The sequence below is a fragment of the Nipponia nippon genome, unplaced genomic scaffold (assembly GCF_047370975.1).
Source record: "Nipponia nippon isolate SJK-2023a ecotype South Korea unplaced genomic scaffold, ASM4737097v1 scaffold_4, whole genome shotgun sequence".
Classification (NCBI taxonomy): Eukaryota; Metazoa; Chordata; class Aves; order Pelecaniformes; family Threskiornithidae; genus Nipponia; species Nipponia nippon.
In genome coordinates this window covers 109,568,691-109,587,553 of record NW_028262358.1, presented here as the reverse complement: position 1 = coordinate 109,587,553, position 18,863 = coordinate 109,568,691, and the positions used below count along the sequence as shown (strand labels likewise).

Genomic DNA, 18,863 nt, shown 5'->3' with positions numbered 1-18,863 from the left:
GTGCACCATCTTAAGTATTTCGCAATATTGTAACAAAAAGAAATTATTTTGCAATAAGTCTCATATATTTTTAGTGGGAATTCATTTTAAAAAAGTTGCCTTTGTCAGAAATATTCAATATCAGCATCAAAACAAAGATGAATAAACAAAAGAAATTAGATGGCTGAGAAAAGTTAAAATAACCCTATTTCAAATGCTAACATTACATTAGAAGTAATTAAAATGGGTATCCCAAAGTTAAACCACCTTATATGCTCACCTCTTTTTGATCAACCTGGAGTGCTGATTTTAAAATATCTCTAAGCTGTGTTAATTGTCTTCTTTCCTCATCTTGTGCTTGTTTAATCTTGAATGAAGAAAAACACAGGTTAAAAATAACATTATTGTTTCTTTTCAATGCAGTTCTTCCAAACTTGCTACTTAATTGGTTCATTTTTCTGAGAAATGTTGAGCAAGAATGAAAACATAAAGAGAAAAGATAACATGATGAGTTTATTTTCCTTTATATCTTCAGAAAACTTGATAACGGTGAGGATGTTACTGGGTTAAGACTTTGGTATTGCCTCACACTCTCCTTGCTTCCTTGTGTTCAATTTGAAACCATATGTTATTTTCCACTTACTAAAATTTTAGAGCAAAGCTGTTTTCCTAACATTTTACACAGTGGGGTCCTGAACTGAAACTAAGGCTTCTGGATATGATATTAAAAAAAAATTTTACTCAAAAATCTACTCAAAACCTTAAAATGCTGACTATTAAAACAGTCAGTCAACCTGAACCAAAGTGATCACAGTTCTACTATAAAAAACTAAGTTTACAACACAAATGTGAAAGGTTGCTACTCACTGTATAAAGATCTGTCGAGAGTGTCTCGATTGAGGGCTTGAGACTTTCAACTGCTTTTAACCCATCCTGAAAGAAACTTAAAAACCAAAAGCAAACTGTTATTAAACTTCACTTTGTATTCTCTGTTTTAAAAGTTGCCAAAGGAAGACATGCATATTATTATGCCATGCCATAAACTTCAAAACATTAAACATTTATTTTTTATGCATCTTTGACCGATCCACCTCTGTATTTCCATCATAGCTTATTCTAACATGCAAAATCCCCAATTAGATTCAGAACTGCCACATAAGTTTTCCTCTTTCTCACCTCAAATACAGGTTCTCATCCCACTTTTTGAAGGCCCAGAACAAGCAAGATTCATTTGTAGAACAGCAAAAGCTTTAGTAGGTATAAAATAATTGTGACTTCCTGGAGCCAAATAATTTCACATCTGATGCAATCTTCTTACTAAAGGAAAACCCCTTTGTTTCCCAAGCGTTAATTATGGACTATATGCAAACTGAATATGCTACATCTTACTGTATCATGTGTATTTTTGTATTGTCACAGTAATGTTATCTATGCCAAGTATTCCAGCTCTTAAAAAAAAAAAAGTGAGATTTAAAAAATGAATTTAAAGAAACCACAACTACACGCACATTCGATTAAAAATTGCTGCATACCATTTGCAATAGAAAATATTTTCACTCTGGGGAGCAGACATGAAAGTGACAACACAGCACAGCATTTAGGTTGTTGAAACTTTATTAAATGGACAGAGCAGATGAATGACATACTACAAGTGAAACTCATTTTAAAAGCAACATAGCTATATAGGGAGTACACACAGATGCAGACTGGTCTTCTAAGATGAAAACTTACTGATTTGACCAGGTTAACAGCGGCTCTTTCAAGTTTATAGCTATGACTTTATTGCTATATTATTGATCTGTAAGACTACCACAAAAAAGTACATCATTCTAATGAGAGCTTTGTGTTTTATTACTGAGTCCTCCAATTAATTAGAAAAAGAGTGATTTTTCAATATAGCTTTGTCCCACTGCTTATGCAATTTATTTTTCTTGAGCACAGAATTAATTTACATCATTGCTAGATACACTCAAAAAAGCCTGTCAAAACCAATGCACCACTAATTAATAGACCAAACTAACAGCTCTGTTTCAAGAGTAGTTTATGAAATATGCCAAATTATTGTGTGGCACTCCTTTGGAACAGACAATTATATTCTATGGGACTAGCTCAACCTCATTACATGTTTCAGAATACAGCAACAAAAGCAATGACTAATCTATGACAAAAGCAATTTGTCAAAAGACATCAGCGAGAACAGTTGAATCTTAGATTTATTTTGAAAAATCTAGAAAAGTGTTATGATGATGTCAAAAGTTTTAAACAAAACATTGCTCCAGTTATTGTGTAGATATAAAGAAAACTAAAACATACTTGCACTGAGCATGAAAATACTTGATCAAGTTCTGAAGCAAGTCCACTCCTTTTTTAATCTTGATTTCATTGACTTTCAGCAGGTACTGTTAAAACAGTAATTCACAAAAGAAATTAATTATTACTGCCACAGTATTTTTTTAACATTTTATTTTCAGTTATATTTCCACAAGCTTGCAGATTTAGAACACCTAAAAGAGAGTGCATCAAACAGTGGCTTCAAGGTTTAATCACACGAAAGCAATTGTTGTCACCGCTGATTTTTGATACGCTGTGGGGATGCTTCCCTATGATTAGTTCAAATTGTTAAAACATCTTCCATGGCTCCTAGTGGAAGCCTGTGTTAAAGGAAACATAAAAGGATTTGTGCAGTAAATTTAGGAACCCATTCTTAAACCTAGCAGCCCATCTAGGTATCTGTCTCACTAGTTGTTAAATTCATTGCTAAATAGATGTCATTAAGCAAGAAAGCAGTTTACTCAAAAAAAAAAAAAAAAAAAAGCGAGGGATTATTTTAACTGTTTTTAAAATCTGCCTTCTGATTTTATTGTTTTCTCTATCAATTCCTTATTCATAGTAATTATAGCAAATTACAGTTTAGCAAGAGATTTTAAAAATCTACTGTCAAGCTAAAAAAAAAAAAGTGTAATTAGCGTCCTTTTGCATTAGGCACAATCAAGGTCCATGTTAAGTGACAGCTCCTCCCCTGAATGCCATAGCACAAAAGATGTCAGCCATGCAAGCAGAAGTAAGATTGACCAAATATTTACAGGAGTCCTTAACTGTCCATTAAATGACAATTTTTAACCCCTGCTTAGACAGTGACCTCCAAGCAAAGGAGTGAATGTCGTCTTAGCAATGCTCTAATGCATCTGGTTTTCCCCTACCCACAGTACACCTAAATGTTTTAAACCCACTAAAATAAAGCAGTATCCAAGTGCCAGCTTTCAATGTTGCAGCTTTTTGTGCTGGTTCAGGTGAATAGATCGTTAGCCTAAATGTAGACATATGCACTGGATAGTATTTAGTTAGAAGAATCACCTCTCTAGCTCCTGTTAATTTAAAATGAGGTGACACTGAGGCACTGGAGCACGTCCAGAGAAGGGCAACGAAGTTGGTGAAGGGTCTGGAGCACAAGGCTTATGAGGAGAGGCTGAGGGAGCTGGGGTTGTTTAGTCTGGAGAAGAGGAGGCTCAGGGCAGACCTTATTGCTCTCTACAACTACCTGAAAGGAGGTTGTAGCGAGGTGGGGGTCGGTCTCTTCTCCCAAGTAACAAGCGATAGGATGAGAGGAAATGGCCTCAAGTTGCACCAGGGCAGGTTTAGGCTGGATATTAGGAAAAACTTCTTCACCGAAAGGGTGGTCAAGCATTGGAACAGGCTGCCCAGGGAAGTGGTCGAGTCCTCATCCCTGGAGGTATTTAAAAGACGGGTAGACGTGGTGCTTGAGGACATGGTTTAGCGGTGGACTTGGCAGTGATAGGTTAACAGCTGGACTCGATGATCTTAAGGGTCTTTTCCAACCTTAATGATTCTATGATTCTATGATTCTATTACACATTTAAGGTAACTTGATTCAATTTCACAGACTTCACCCTGCATTTCATTATCACTACAACTGACTAAAGCGAACTCCTCCTTTACTGTGACACAGGAAGAGAGAAGCATCTGTTCCTGGTTGTTTCTTCAGACCGATACAGATGGGCAATTAGCTGGCAACATCCATGTGTTTATTGGGTACTCAAATCCCTTCATCAGTTTTGAATACTTTAGTCTGACTCCCTATAGGAATGTGAAGCTTTTCTACTCGCTATCAGTGCATGCAGTTACTAAAAGTGATCTTCAGGAAAACTGCTGTTAAGCTATGTTGGCGTATGAGTCAAATTAGCTCTAATCATCATAGTAAAAGCAGAAGAAACACCCACAGTATATTTTTGAGTTAATGCATAGAAAGAACAAACACAGCAACTTGAATTCCCAACCATGGAACCTGACATGCCCTTAAATGAATCAAACCAAAAAACATCTACATCAGTTTTAACATACTGCAAAATCACTAAGATTTCAAAGTAGAAACAGCCTGAAACATCTTGAAAGACAATTGGATTCCATCCTTAGCATTTTTTTTCAGCACTAGCCCAACAGTGTGCTAGACTGGAGTCTCTCCTCATAATAACGCAACAGCTGCCAGCGTAGGGAACAATTCAGAGAATGATCTAGGGCTTAAAATAACTTATAGTGAAGTGGTGGTGTAAAGGCTTATTTATTATCATCTCTTAGTGTTTAATTGAGCTTTGCATTATTTATTTATTCTACGATTTACTTGTTAAGTGAAATTAGAAAAGATCTAAATTCCCTGCAAAGTTAGTGCATCAGGATAAAAAAAAAAAAAAAAAGTGTTTTAGCAAATGCAGTCCACTAATAACTTGGCATTTCCCTTTAACATATTAAACAACTGTGTTTTTCAAAATTTTCGTAAGAATATTAGCAGAACAATATGAATTTCATGTTGCATCTTACCTCACACATCTGTAACTGGAAGAACCTTCTTTCTTTCTCCATCTCTTCTGCAATTTCAGCTCCACTTATTTCTGTACGGATCATCCCATGCAGCTTAGCATGCTCTTTTTTCTCCTTCTCTATTTTTGTACTATAAGGCAAAGAATCAGTCAATGAAGTGAGAAATCCACAGCCTCTCAGGAAATCTGATTATTCACAAAGTCTACTGACAGATGCAGAGCCAAACTCTTGTAGCTTTGCATATGACTTACTTCCAGATGACATTTCATTTGAAATTTGACAATGACTAAAGATCAGCAATGACATACAGTAGCTGAAATCTAATTCAATCATCTGTTAAAATAATGTCCTGACAGATATTCCAAAAGAAGATACTAAGTGAGAGGAAGATACTAAATTCTTGCACTGAAGAAAAAAATCCAGAAACAAAATAATGAATTTTAACTGAAAATGTAAGGGGATGTTTAATCCCAACTGACCAAACACTGGTTAACAGAGTTCAATTATATCACCAAATTTATTGAGTCTTGCCTGTCATCAAGTCATCTTCTATATATACAGGGTTTCCTAAGCCAAAATCACAGTTGCCATCTCTACTTGCTACTGAGCCAGTTGGCACTGGGAATGCCGGCCAGCCGGCTGTGTTGCAGACTTCAAAGTCTGCTAGACCAGCTGTCCTAATTCCCTAAAAGTTTCCATGAACATTTTCCAAGAGCTTTGAATAAAACAGGTTCTCCCGCAGAATATAAATGAATAACCAATGCCTGCCATACAGTATAACTCCCCTAAACACACTTGTGCATTTGTTACAGCTATTCTCCATATTATTCCTAAAGGCAGTGGCATAATTATACTACCCAGTTAGACAAGCCTGATATGAAAAAAAGATATTAATAAAAGAAAATACATGAGGGTGTTTACTCCTTGGAGAAAGACTTTTAGTTTGCCACTTGCACAGTTTGGAAGCTGAAAATTCTGGAAAGAGCTTCCTGAGGAAATGTTGTACTGCTTTTGAACAAGAGGAAGCATTACACAGGAATACAGGAAGCAGACGAGAGGAACAAATAACACACGCACTGTCATACCTCCTCTTGGGCAGTCAAGTGTCTCTCAGCTCTCCCTCTGAGAAGATGTTGTGTCTCAAGTGCTCTCTTAACCTGATGTTAACATTACCCTAAAAGCTACTGGGAAAATGCCCTAGATGGTCTAAGGACTTCCAGTCAACAATACATTCTGTACTTATATTTCTCAAGAATGAGGAACTGCCTCCTCTTACACCTCAAGCAGCAACGGAAAACTAGAATTAATCCCATTAATCCCATCCCATAACATTCCCACAGGGAAACATTTTGAACGGCAATTCAAAACGCCCCACTGCGCTCTCGGTACTGGCAGGCAGGGCAGAGCCAGCCCCGTGCAGTATTCCAGCAGCCAGCACATCCAGCCAGCACCGCGCTCCTTCTCAGCCCATCGCATCCCGCCAGAAGCAGACATTCGGAGGGAAGCTCCTCTCCTTTGAAATAAATATTCTGAAAACCTTCACTCGCCTGAACAGAAACTCGATTCCAGAACATTCTGTTTTTATCAAAATTAAGTCTCTACTCTTACCTACTTACTGCCAGTAATGCCATTTTGTAGCCACAGAATACAGAGTCCAAGCACAAGAATGAACTGGACATCAACCATGAACAAGGAAGATAAATTGTTACAAAAAGATTCACAGAAAATGACAAATGCGCAGCTCCTTCCTAGCATACACTCTAGGAGAGTTTACATTGTATCATACTACACAGTTCTGAAAAAGTCAAACCTCTTCTAGTTCTCTCAATTTCCACATTAGTCTAGCAATTCACGAGGCCAAAGAATTCACTGAAAAGTAAGTCTAATAACCATCAATTGCTGTTGTATTGTATTTTCATCATTTACAGAGAACAGTACTCGAACATAGAATGACATAACCACCTCTAAAATTTTAAGAGCTTATTAACATGTCATAAGGTGTCTCTAAATGCTAGTTAAACCAAAAGACACCTAATACTGCCAGTCAAACATTATGCACAATATTACAGCATTGTTTTAAGAAACGGAATTTTAATTGTTCTAAGAAATTGAATTCCTTTAAAAGAAAGAGCTAGATTTCAGTGAAAGAGTTCTTTCTACTCTTTAAAGGACAAATCACACTCCACAGGCAAAAGGTAGTTAAGCCAAGACTAAAGCATACCGACATCTACCAAGTAATTCAGAGAAATAAGACATTCTCTTGAAGCCATCTGCTGCAGCTTCAGGCTCTGTGGCTTCAAAAACTTCAGAGATGCTTCACACAAAAAACAAACCATCTCTCGGTGAAAAGTACCAGAGATACATGATGGTGCATTTCACATTCGCATTTCCTTATTATTTATGCTTTTAGGCCCTAACTACATTTTCAGCTTTGCAATCCAGAATTCAACCTGTTGTTTTGCTACAGTAACATGCTACCTCCTATCTGAGTGATACTACAGGGCACTTTGTTTCTAGGGAAAACAAAGAAAACAGGTACAGCAGTGTTGCATGAAATCTTCTGAGTGCTAAAGGTTGGCTGTGTTTCCTATCCAAATACAAGAGTCAACTCAGCTTCAAGTGTCACTCTACTGGGACATTAACCAAATCCTGCTGGCAAAGACACTTCTACAATGTACCACTGTGGGATTTCCAAATATTGCAGGGTATTCAGGTTTTCCAGGCAGATCAGTTAAGCAAAATTAATGAGAAAACTGGGAAAACTCTAGAAAAATCCTCTAGAAGCAGTAAGAAGGAAGCAAATGTTTTGTAAAGCTGCTGTTCTCAAAGCCCATTGCAGTACATATCACATATATAGACTTTGCTGACTAAGATTAAAATCTGAGCACACTTCAGTCCATTTACAACGCAGCTGCACATGACTAATATACAGTGAGCTCAGATTTGTGTAACAGACAAGTAAAGCTGAAATACAGGATGAAGAATTTCAACAGAAAAGTCGATCAGATACAAAATAAACAGTCTCGTCCCTTCAGTTTCTACTATATGACTATTTTTACAGCTCCAATTTTAAAACAACTCTTTTTCAATATCAGTTTTAATTCATATTTCAAAGAAATCAATTTTGTTGTACAGATCATGGTATAAATAAACATCAAAGTAAGCATTTTTATTTTTTTTAAACTCTAAAAAGGACAGGACCTATTTTACTGTTTAACACACATACTGGTATTTATTTTCAGCCAGTGAACAAGGGTAAACAAGTACAACACCCTGTGGACATGCAGCAGCGGTGAACTGGCTGGCTGGGCAACGACTCTGTCTTTCTTCCTCTCCTTCCCTATATAGCAGTAAGCCAGGCTGAGTCTGCGTACGTACATGAGAAGGTGCAGAGACTGGGAAGAGCACCTGGAAGGCACAGACTTGAATGGGGATCACTCTGGAAAATTGAGTGCTTCCAAGAGCTATTTTGTTTGACAAAATAATATTATACATTTTCAATTCAAATATCCTTTCTTTGTCTAGTCTTCCTTTTCAGCCTGACTCTCCAACTTCAGCTCTGGCATCCTAGCCTTTCAGTGAAAGAGCCTCCATTTTATATTACCCTATAGTCTGTCAAGGCTGACAGTAAAGCATCACTCTCTCTTATCACCCAAGTCCTGAATGAAGAAGTCATGTTTTCCCTTTGGAAATGCTGGAAAGCTTTTCCCTTTCACTCATCCTGCACTGGAGGATGGGAGAGAAGAGGGCAGAATGAGCAAAACATGTCCAGATCTTTCCAGTACTTCATCCCTAATATATGCTGATTAATTCAAAGCTTTTTCCATTTAATTTGCAGGTAATCTTCTTCAAAATAAAAAACACTTAATATGAAATCTCAGGCTCAAAGCAGTATATTGTAGATGCGGTTTACCTGGACTTTAGTAAAGCCTTTGACACCGTTTCCCACAGCATTCTCCTGGAGAAACTGGCTGCTCAGGGCTTGGATAGGTGCACTCTTCACTGGGTGAAAACCTGGCTGGATGGCTCCGCCCAAAGAGTTGTGGTGAATGGAATTAAATCCAGTTCATGGCCAGTCACAAGTTGTGTTCCCCAGGGCTCAGTACTGGGGCCAGTTCTGTTTAACATCTTTATCAATGATCTGGATGAGGGGATTGAGTACACCCTCAGTCAGTTTGCAGACGACATCAAGTTGGGCGGGAGTGTTGATCTGCTGGAGGGTAGGAAGGCCCTGCAGAGGGATCTGGACAGGCTGGATCGATGGGCTGAGGCCAACTGTATGAGGTTCAACAAGGCCAAGGGCTGGGTCCTGCACTCGGGTCACAACAACCCCATGCAACGCTACAGGCTGGGGGAAGAGTGGCTGGAGAGCTGCCTGGCAGAAAAGGACCTGGGGGAGTTGGTTGACAGCCGCCTGAACATGAGCCAGCAGTGTGCCCATGTGGCCAAGAAGGCCAATGGCATCCTGGCTTCTATCAGAAACAGTGTGGCCAGCAGGACCAGGGAGGTGATAGTGCCCCTGTACTTGGCACTGGTGAGGCTGCACCTCGAATATTGTGTTCAGTGTTGGGCCCCACACTACAAGAAGGACATTGAGGAGCTAGAGCGTGTCCAGAGAAGGCAACGAAGCCGGTGAAGGGTCTGGAGCACAAGGCTTATGAGGAGAGGCTGAGGGAGCTGGGGTTGTTTAGTCTGGAGAAGAGGAGGCTGAGGGGAGACCTAATTGCTCTCTACAATTACCTGAAAGGAGGTTGTAGCGAGGTGGGGGTCAGTCTCTTCTCCCAAGTAACAAGTGATAGGACAAAAGGAAATGGCCTCAAGTTGCACCAGGGCAGGTTTAGGTTGGGTATTGGGAAAAATTTCTTCACCGAAAGGGTAGTCAGGCACCGGCACAGGCTGCCCAGGGAAGTGGTTGAGTCCCCATCCCTGGAAGTATTTAAAAGACGGGTAGATGTGGTGCTTAGGGACATGGTTTAGTGGTGGACTTGGCAGTGCTAGGTTAATGGTTGGACTTGATGATCTTTAAGGTCTTTTCCAACCTAAATGAGTCTATGATTCTATTCTATGATTCTACATTAAAGCTACCTTGTTTAACACTTTCATTCTATGCCACTATTTTGAAGATGTGACCTCCACTTTGTCTTATGTATATGCTTTAAAAGGAAACATGGCAGAAATATCTACAATCTATGAATATCAATGATCTACTGAATCAAGTTAGGTCTCTGAGGAAGTAATCTGAGAAAAGCTTGCAGAATTTTCAGATAAATTTTTTAGATATTGTTTAAAAAAATAGTTTACCAAACTGGAAACATCATCACTTAACCAAATAGCTATGCAGACATCTTTACAGAAGACTGCAATAAGAATTTGTTCATTCTTCCATTGACTTCAAATGGTTCAGAAACAAATCATTAATGATAGGGTTATATCTAGATATGAGTGCTTGCGTTTCTGCACAGTAACGTAATGCACCTCAGCTGCCTTGATCTTATAATCCCATAAGCACATTGAAACAACTTGTTCTCTTCACTTGGTTGTGCATAACAGACCTCATGCCCAGCTTCTAAAAAGAGAGTGGCAAAGGAGGAGAGGGAGCCAGCCTTCCCAGAAAAAGCTTGTAGTGCACAACACTTATTAGCAGAGGACTTCTGAAGATAATATGTATTTACAGGCCTAAAACCAAGACATCTTATTTAAAAAAATTAACATTTCTTTCTTTTCAGGAAAGACAGGGTTATGTCTGGAATACAGACAGAACTATTCAGCTAAAAAACGAGTAAATAATATGCTTCAGTAAGTTTATGCTTCTGTTTCCTGTGCAAAATTGATACAATGTCTTTACCTCAAAATCGACCACAACAGGACCGATTAAATTGAAGAATGTGGGTGAAATCTGGCTCGCTGCCTTGTTGAATAAGGTCTGCCTGCTGGGAGAATGAGCAGTTTTTATGACATGTGTACTCCTTCCCCATATGCTCCCCCGGCGCGTCTGCCATTAGTGTTTAAGTACATGGGGGAAAGCAACTGCCTCATAACAAAAAGAGCCCAGTCTGCACCAGTTCCACCCAAAGGACACAGACAGACTAGTCCCGCTGCGGTGCTGTAGTAGCAGGCAGCATCACGCAGCTCTTATATGGGAAACAAAGACTAACTGAGGTCCTAAGGGAAAGGCACTGCTTTTAACTACTTTAAATCTTCAAAAACTTTTAAAAATCTTTATGGCTTTAACTGAAGCACGTTAATGACTGATGGTGAGAAAAGATGAATTATTCAGGAATGTCACCTCAGGATGTTCCCAATTTTTCATTGAGGTAGGCTGACATAAAGCTATGGGTTACTTGCTCCTCTTACTCCTTTATTCAAGAACAGTCCCAAGGTATAAAGAAAAATGGATCCAGCCTCTCTCAGTTACTTCACCTAAGGCAATCTTCAGGAAAATACTCCGAGAAGTTAGGTAGCTACAGGGCGACGTTGTTGTATAATAATCAACATTGATGGATAGTGATCCAAGAGCATAAGAATGGATCTTAACATCACTCTCCCAAACAAGACTAGATACATACTAATTTTTAAACACACTTAATTACACACAGAGCTTGAAGTACCAGCTCAGAAATTGTTATGGGGAAAAAGCAAAACAAATGCCATTTTCTAATTAACTGAATTTCTTTTCAAATAGGTCACACTTGGGTATATTAGCACCTGGTATGTCATCGCAAAAACGCAAGTAAGAGAAATGAGATATCAAGGCAAATAAGCTCCAGTTCTTCCTTATAAAGACAGCCTGTTGAGACAGAAATCAGGATGAAGACACTGTCACTTCTCCCCAGACTACAAAAATACCACTTTGATATCTGGCACTTAGCTTCACAGGTCTGTACTTGTGACTAGGAAATGCAGATGAACAGTATGATCTTAAGCATATGATACAGAGGGATATGCAGACAAAGAGCAGCCTAGCAGCCTTGAACGGCGTGTTAACCCAAAGGGAAAAGAAAGGGGAAAAAAAAGAATAAAAAGACATATTCACATATTTGAAGAAGTATCACTGGAAAAGATAGCTCACTAAGCATAAACCTTGGACTCGTTTTAGGCACAGTCCAAACAAGGAGTCATCTAAGGTAACAGACTGTAGAAGGCTGAGCAAACCTCTGGCTATCAACACCTACATGCACCATCCCACTCTGGCAACACAAATGGTAGGCGAGACTGAGGTTAGCTCTCCCAGTCCCTTTGGCCTTTCTGTTAAGGCAGAGACTGTGAAGATATTGCAACAAAGAAATTCAATTCGCAATTAAGAATTCTTGAGATGACTCTGCATCCACCCACTGCTACAGATGACCAAAATGCACAGCTATAAGTAAGTACAGATCCATTTAGGACAGCCACAGAATCAAAACAGCTATTATCTCAAGAAACCTCAGTGGCATATATAATAGCAACCCAGAAAAACCTCACTGTTTTCCTCTGTCCAAAATTCAGTAGATGATAAAGCTGACCTGAACAGATTCAGGCTCAAACTAATATTCTCACCCTAGCTTCAAAATCACATCATTAAACTTCCCATCTCTAATTTGTAAAGACCAACGCTCAATAATGACAGCTGGCAACATCTCAACTTATCTGGGAACTGATCTCAGGCGCAAAAGGGTCTGAGAAATCCTGCGGTTTCACTGCAGAGGTGGGGGTCTTTGGGAAGTTCCAGTCTGAATTTAACTTAACAGGACTACGGAAAATTGTTCTTCTCCTTGGTAGAAGTGAGGCAGCTTGCACTGAAAAACAATAATCCCTGACTGCCAAACTTAAGCCATAATAAATCATTTCTGCTGTTGTAAAACAACCACACACACACAAAAAGCGCCTTTGTTTTAAAGAATTTTCCTGTACATAGAATTCCCAGGCTCCCTATCCCAAGCCTCAAGCAGATGATCCTTTGGTCTTGATCAAAGTGAAGGAGTCCAACAGGCTAGACTAAGAGCTTTAAACTCTAGAATACTGATGTGGAGCTTTCATCTAACCACTTAAAAAAACTAGAGCACACAGCAATTGTACCAGCCCACCACCTGGAAATATCACAGAAAATGTTAATGGATCTGAAAGAATTTCCTGATGAACATGTGCTACCTTCCGTTTTTGCATGTTGAATAACCTGAGACATAAATGGCTTAGAAATAAGCATTGTCAAGGGGGTGTGCTTCATTTGTTAAAAAATCTTGCAGAAACTACAGAGGTAACTTGGAAAGAGGTATCTCCTTACAGTGGAAAAATGAACCTGTTTCGGATCAAAAACCAAGTGTCTTAAATTTGAAAGCAAAGTCATAAAGCAGGCTTTCTAAAGGACTGTTAGCTACAAGGAAAAAAAAAATCTCATATCATACAAGCAGTATTGGATTCAATCCCACAGACAGAAAATAAACACAATGTCAACATCACATTTCCAGGTCCTGAATGAAATAACATACACAACGACGTTTCCAGGTACCCACTGTCCTTAAACTCAAAGGAGAATCCCCAAATAAACAGATTCAAATACATTTTCTATGGGCATTTTTACTTCTCAAGTACTTAACTAAGGTAAAAAACTGAAACAGACCACTTGCTCTGACCAAACTGAGGATCAAAGTACAAATCTTTACATCACTGCAACATACTCATCCTGGTGAATATTCTATCAGAAATTCTAAAAGCATCAGAAATCTTGGTCCAGTAGTAACATCGTTCTTGGTATACATCCCAGCAGCGTGCAAATGTATTTTAAATTCTGCACATAAACTTTGTGGGATGTCACTATGAATAAGTTATACATAAGTAAACAAGCTTTCAGATGCAGCAATCAAGCACTGGTAGACAATAGCAGACTAAATTACAGGACTGTTCTTTATGGCCTGTCCTCAGAGATCAACTACTGCCATGGGCAATGATTAGAAATCTTAATTACTTCAATAGCCGATAACTAGCACAGCAGTAAATGAGACTGTTCACTGGTATTAAGAACATGAAACAGTGGAGTCATCACAATCTTCCAAGGATTCGGACCGTCAGACTGGAGGTTTACCTCAGTATTTCAGAACATCTTGTTATGAAAATCCAGCTATAGCTAGGCAGTTTCAAAAACCAAAAGGCACTCAGGTCCTCCTCACAAAGTCAGTCTAGAAAGCAGTAACTAAACTGTTCTCATTGCTATTCACAAAAGGAATAATGAAATTTAGCTAACTTGCTACACTTGTTGCTTTTGCGAGTAAAGCACCTACAGGATAATTTCTGAAGACTGTTTCCACATGACTTCAGATGGGCCAACTCAGTGGGCACCAGAAAATCATTATAACTTTGTGCAATTAAAAAAAATAACAAAATGGTGCTAGATTCTCAGCCAATCTAGGTGGCTGGGAATCTGCAAGCTATTTATGTTAAATAGTGTCATCATATGTGATTCTTCTGGACATGTATCATCAGAAATGGTCTGATACATGCAGTACTATCTCAGAAGATCAAAAATGCGGGATGTGTGACATGAAACTCAACTGACAGTCACAACCCAGGTAATACTGGAACAAGGAATAAAACCCACTACGAAATTCTACTTCAGAGACTATCAGCTGTGCTGATAGAATTGACTTGGCCAACCCAGGAAACAACTGTTCCTGATGTAGGGCATTCAACTACCTGAAGATTTATAAGGTACCAAAATTAATTATGTTTGATCTTAGGTGCCGAGCTTTGTTGACTCATTTGATTCATTTAGCTGGACATACAATTCTGTCATTAAAACTGATTTTATGGCTGTTTATACTGTGCATCAGGTACCTTCAAAGAAGTGGCTTATGGCAAGCTGGGCTAGACACAACATGAGACACAGTTTACAGGCCTCAGATAGGTGTTCATCCACTTCTAGTACATGATACCCCTGCTGACAGCACCCAACCTTGGCATTAAATTCAGGAAACATTCATCTCTTTAAACAAACTGCACTAACTAAATGTGGTTTACCAAGGGTCCCTGCTACTGGATCAATCTGGAATCGTGTGCAGTTTTGGAATGGTAGCAGCAAACACCCCCACCAGCCTTACCACCTCGTCGGTATGTGCCAAAGGCTCAGCATCACATAAGGTCTTCCTAGAGACCTCAGCACTGGGCACAGTCTCCTAAGATGTGCTAGAGCCAGAGACGTTACAGAGTCATTACAAGGGTTTTAGGCTAACAAATCCAGAATTAAATCTTGACTTGCATACTCTTGATATTTTTTGTTAAGACATTTCAAAACACTCAGACATAAAGTATATAATTTCTTCTGTGCTCTTCAACTAAAGAAACTTGCTAATTATAGTGAATTAGTCACTGATGAGGAGAAGAAAAAAAAATCAACAACAACAAATGCTTAAAAGGACATCACGTACAATTATGTTGCTGCACTTTTGGTAGTTAAGGATGAAAACATAGGATGGCTAACTTTTCATTTTATATAGTAGTGTCCTCCAAAAGTAGAGGAAGGCAGAAAAGGAAGTGAACTTTCACATGTAGTAGATTACAGGGAAGCAATACGGATATTCACAAAAATTTTTAAAATTTCTTTTCCAATTAAAGCAAAACTTCCTCAATTGAAATGGAAGAATATGCAGTGGAAGAACACACACTGGGAGATTATGCTCGTTACTTGGAACTTCATTAAGCAAAGAGGTCTACCACAGGTGCTGTCATGGCACACAAACACACACACACACAAAAGACAATTTACTCATGAAATAAGTTGTATATTACAGAATTTGAAATGATTGTGTCTATGCACTTGTATTTTCACACAGCTCCAAGTTTGAAGAAAAAAAAAGCTCAACTTCTCAGCCAGGACTTCTGGCAGGGACCTTAACATGAAATAATGACCTTTATAGATTTCAGTTGTACTTTCCTTTTAAATAAAAGTTTAAAAGATACATACACTTTTGTTTCATAGTCCTTCCAAGCTTTATCAAAGGGTTTTTTCAGGTCCTGTCAAGAAAAAAGAAAAAAATACAGTTAGTTAGTGTGGATCTAACAATGAAGACACACCTTGGCCATTTGCAGCGCCTACTAGAATAAGGGACTCCACTCTTTCTTGAATAGCTCACCTAAGGATTGTGTAAAAGCAATCTTGCACATAGGAAAAACAATCTCATACACAGAATTAATAGACTCGTATTTTCAAAAGCATCTCTAGGATGCTTTTTACAGCTCCATTTTACTCCTTAAAAGGTATAACCACATGTCATCCCAAGAGCACACTATGCAATTAATCAAATCAGCTATTTTCTCATCATTCCATCTCTGGCTCCACTGGAAAGAAGTGCCTGTCCTGAGGCTGTGACATAGCCTTGGTTAAGGACTTGATTCATCCCACTAAAGTTAAAGAAATCAATTTCCCACTGACTTAATGGATACAGTATAAGCCATACGGCTTGACATAACTAATTCTGTGAGAATTTTGAATTACTTATGTTCCAAATTCCTTTATTTTTTCCCTCTGAAGAAGCCAATTTGGATAAAATGATCTTAACAAGTTGTAAAATTATTTCACTGATGTCTAAAAATGCAGCAGTTGAAATTCTGCTGTAGTTTGAGATCAGCCAACTCTGAAAAAAAAATATTGTTAACTGTCAGATGCTGGAAAAACTTTGCAACTACAGATCAGGAACTAATTCTTACATGTCAGCTAGTTATTTCAACAATTATGAAATTAATTAAAGCAGCATTTGATTATTTTCTCAAGCCAGGAAGGTGGGGCAACACTGTATTGTAAATGTATTTATTCTGACATAGAAAAAGAGAAGAACAAGAGTTCACTTCTACAAATGAAATGTGGTAAACAAGCAACACAAAGATAAAAAGCCTATCTTACTAAGAAATCTCTTTATCCTCCAGTAATTTACAGAGACCATTTTTAGTCTATGTACATTTTTCTTCTTCCTTCGATGTCCTAGAACAATAGCTGCCAGTCACTTCCTGTTTGCTCAGTAGTAAACGAAGTGTAAGCCAAATAAGTTTGCTGGCTATAGGCTTTGAAATTTATTACATACATATCATCATTTGAGTCCTAAGTTATTATTATTTCAAATAGGAAATATCCTCAGGGCACAAATAGATTTCAGCTTTGTTAAGAAAAATCCTATGCTCACGCAGTTTAATGTGTCTTTCTTAACAATCTGTATAATTCTAGGTATGTTTAGAATGCTAAATAAATATATTAATAATAATCCTTTTAAATAAATTACTACCCCCTCCTCAACTAAGTAAATATCTAAATTCTTATACCTCTTTCTCTGCTTATCTTCTATATCTCAGGGTTGCTTTTAAAGCTTCTCAAATGTTGTTTTGTATACATAGTCACCAGCATGCCATATGTGAAACCACAAACAGAAGGGATGACTGAATTCACAAAAAAAAATAAAACACAACAAAAAAACCAAACCCTTTTGTTTATTAAGGTAATACGTTACTTTAATATCCTGTGCCTTCTATCACATAAGGTTAATACACTAGCTAAATGTATTTATTGTACCAACAATAATTTTATATATAAATAAGAAGATAAACATACCCCTTTTACTCCTTTCAGATCTCCCTTCAGCAAACTGTCCAATGGAAAAGTGATTATATTGTTCATATTCTGAATCTGTAATGAGAAAATTACATCAAAACATTTAATGTATTTTAATACAGAACATACACTGTCTCAATTCACACATTTCAGAAAGTTTCACAAGGAAATCTTACATATTATTTTCCTAACCCTGCTTTATGATGATGTTTATCAGTACAGCCAGTAATAAAAAATGGAGGCAACATGAGTTAAACAAACTTACTCTGGAAACACTATAACCCAAGCCAGCAGGAAACCTGCAGAATTACTGCTGATGATAAATATCTCATCCAACAGTGACTGCAAAGTAAGATCACTAATTTTTACATTGCCTGATTTCACTGTTTAACTTGTAAGAAAACAATCATAATATGTAAGTGCTGAAAAATTTTAAGTTCCTCAGTAGATTTTAAATTAATCTTATTTATTTTCCAGTCTCTTCAGACCTATTCCATAAAACGTATCTGCTAGTCTCACAACACATGGCATCTTATTCTGATGTAAGTTATAAAGACAAAGAATGTTGGCCTGTAAAGAAGCCACTATTCAAATCTTCTCCATGTATTTTTAAAAAGTAATACTTCTGCCTTATTTATCTCATACAAACTTTGAAATAAGGATTTTATGAGGTCTTGAGGTATTATGCAAGTAATTCAAGAGTAAACAAGTAATTCAAGAAGAAAAAAAATAATTTCAAATGAAGACAACAGTAAAATAATCATGGTTTTAGATACGTATCTGTATGATAACATTTTGATAAGGAAAAAGAATGAAGAAAGACAGTAGGAATAAGACAGTAGGTAGTATACACCAGGAAAAGACAGACTTCATGTCCAGTCCTTTATGATTCAGGGAAGATGTTCAAGGTATGGGCCATGATGTCTAGGCACAGAGTTTAAACTGTAATAATTCAAATGGATTGCACTGAAGAATAAAAACGAGAGTACTTTAGAACCTCACAATGGGAAAAAAACAGAATAACTTTTGTAGCAGTTTGGTGAAGGTTGCCTTTCAATGGGTTTCTTTTTTTGATGTTATTGTTAGCTGTTCTTTTAAAATATGATTTTTTCAAGAAGCACTGAAATGCATATATGAAGATGGATTCCAAATGTTCAAAGTACAGAAAGAACTTTGCCTCATGTAGCAACAAATGCTTCTGTTTCTTCAGGAACGATGTCAGGAACATCAAAGTCCCTTTTAGCATAACCCATCCAGAGAAGAAAGGACACTAACAGGAACTTCAATATTTCCAATTGTGATGCTTCAGCCTCCCCAGAATGGAAAAATACAAAACATTATCACCCTATAGTTACTTGGTGGCCTCACTAGAAACAGACTCATGGGTCCCATCCCCAGTGGTACTAAACAGCTGCTATTAAAGCAAACGAAGCCCCCAAATCCCCACCCTTCCTCTTCAAAGATACTACCTTACTGTATTTGC

The 18,863-nt window shown here is 37.8% G+C and overlaps 1 protein-coding gene across 3 annotated transcripts in view; it reads right to left on the bottom strand.

Annotated features, from left to right (window-relative positions):
• ASAP2 (ArfGAP with SH3 domain, ankyrin repeat and PH domain 2) overlaps window positions 1-18,863 on the bottom strand; it is a 93,960-nt gene that overhangs the window by 37,862 nt on the left and 37,235 nt on the right. For all 3 annotated transcript variants that reach the window (XM_087774213.1, XM_087774214.1, XM_087774215.1), the window contains exons 4-9: window positions 17,381-17,455; window positions 15,746-15,795; window positions 4,813-4,942; window positions 2,293-2,378; window positions 847-922; window positions 260-346 (exon numbers count right to left, since the gene is read on the bottom strand). In XM_087774213.1, coding sequence (XP_087630339.1) covers window positions 260-346; window positions 847-922; window positions 2,293-2,378; window positions 4,813-4,942; window positions 15,746-15,795; window positions 17,381-17,455 — 504 coding nt within the window. The remainder of the gene's footprint in view (window positions 1-259; window positions 347-846; window positions 923-2,292; window positions 2,379-4,812; window positions 4,943-15,745; window positions 15,796-17,380; window positions 17,456-18,863) is intronic.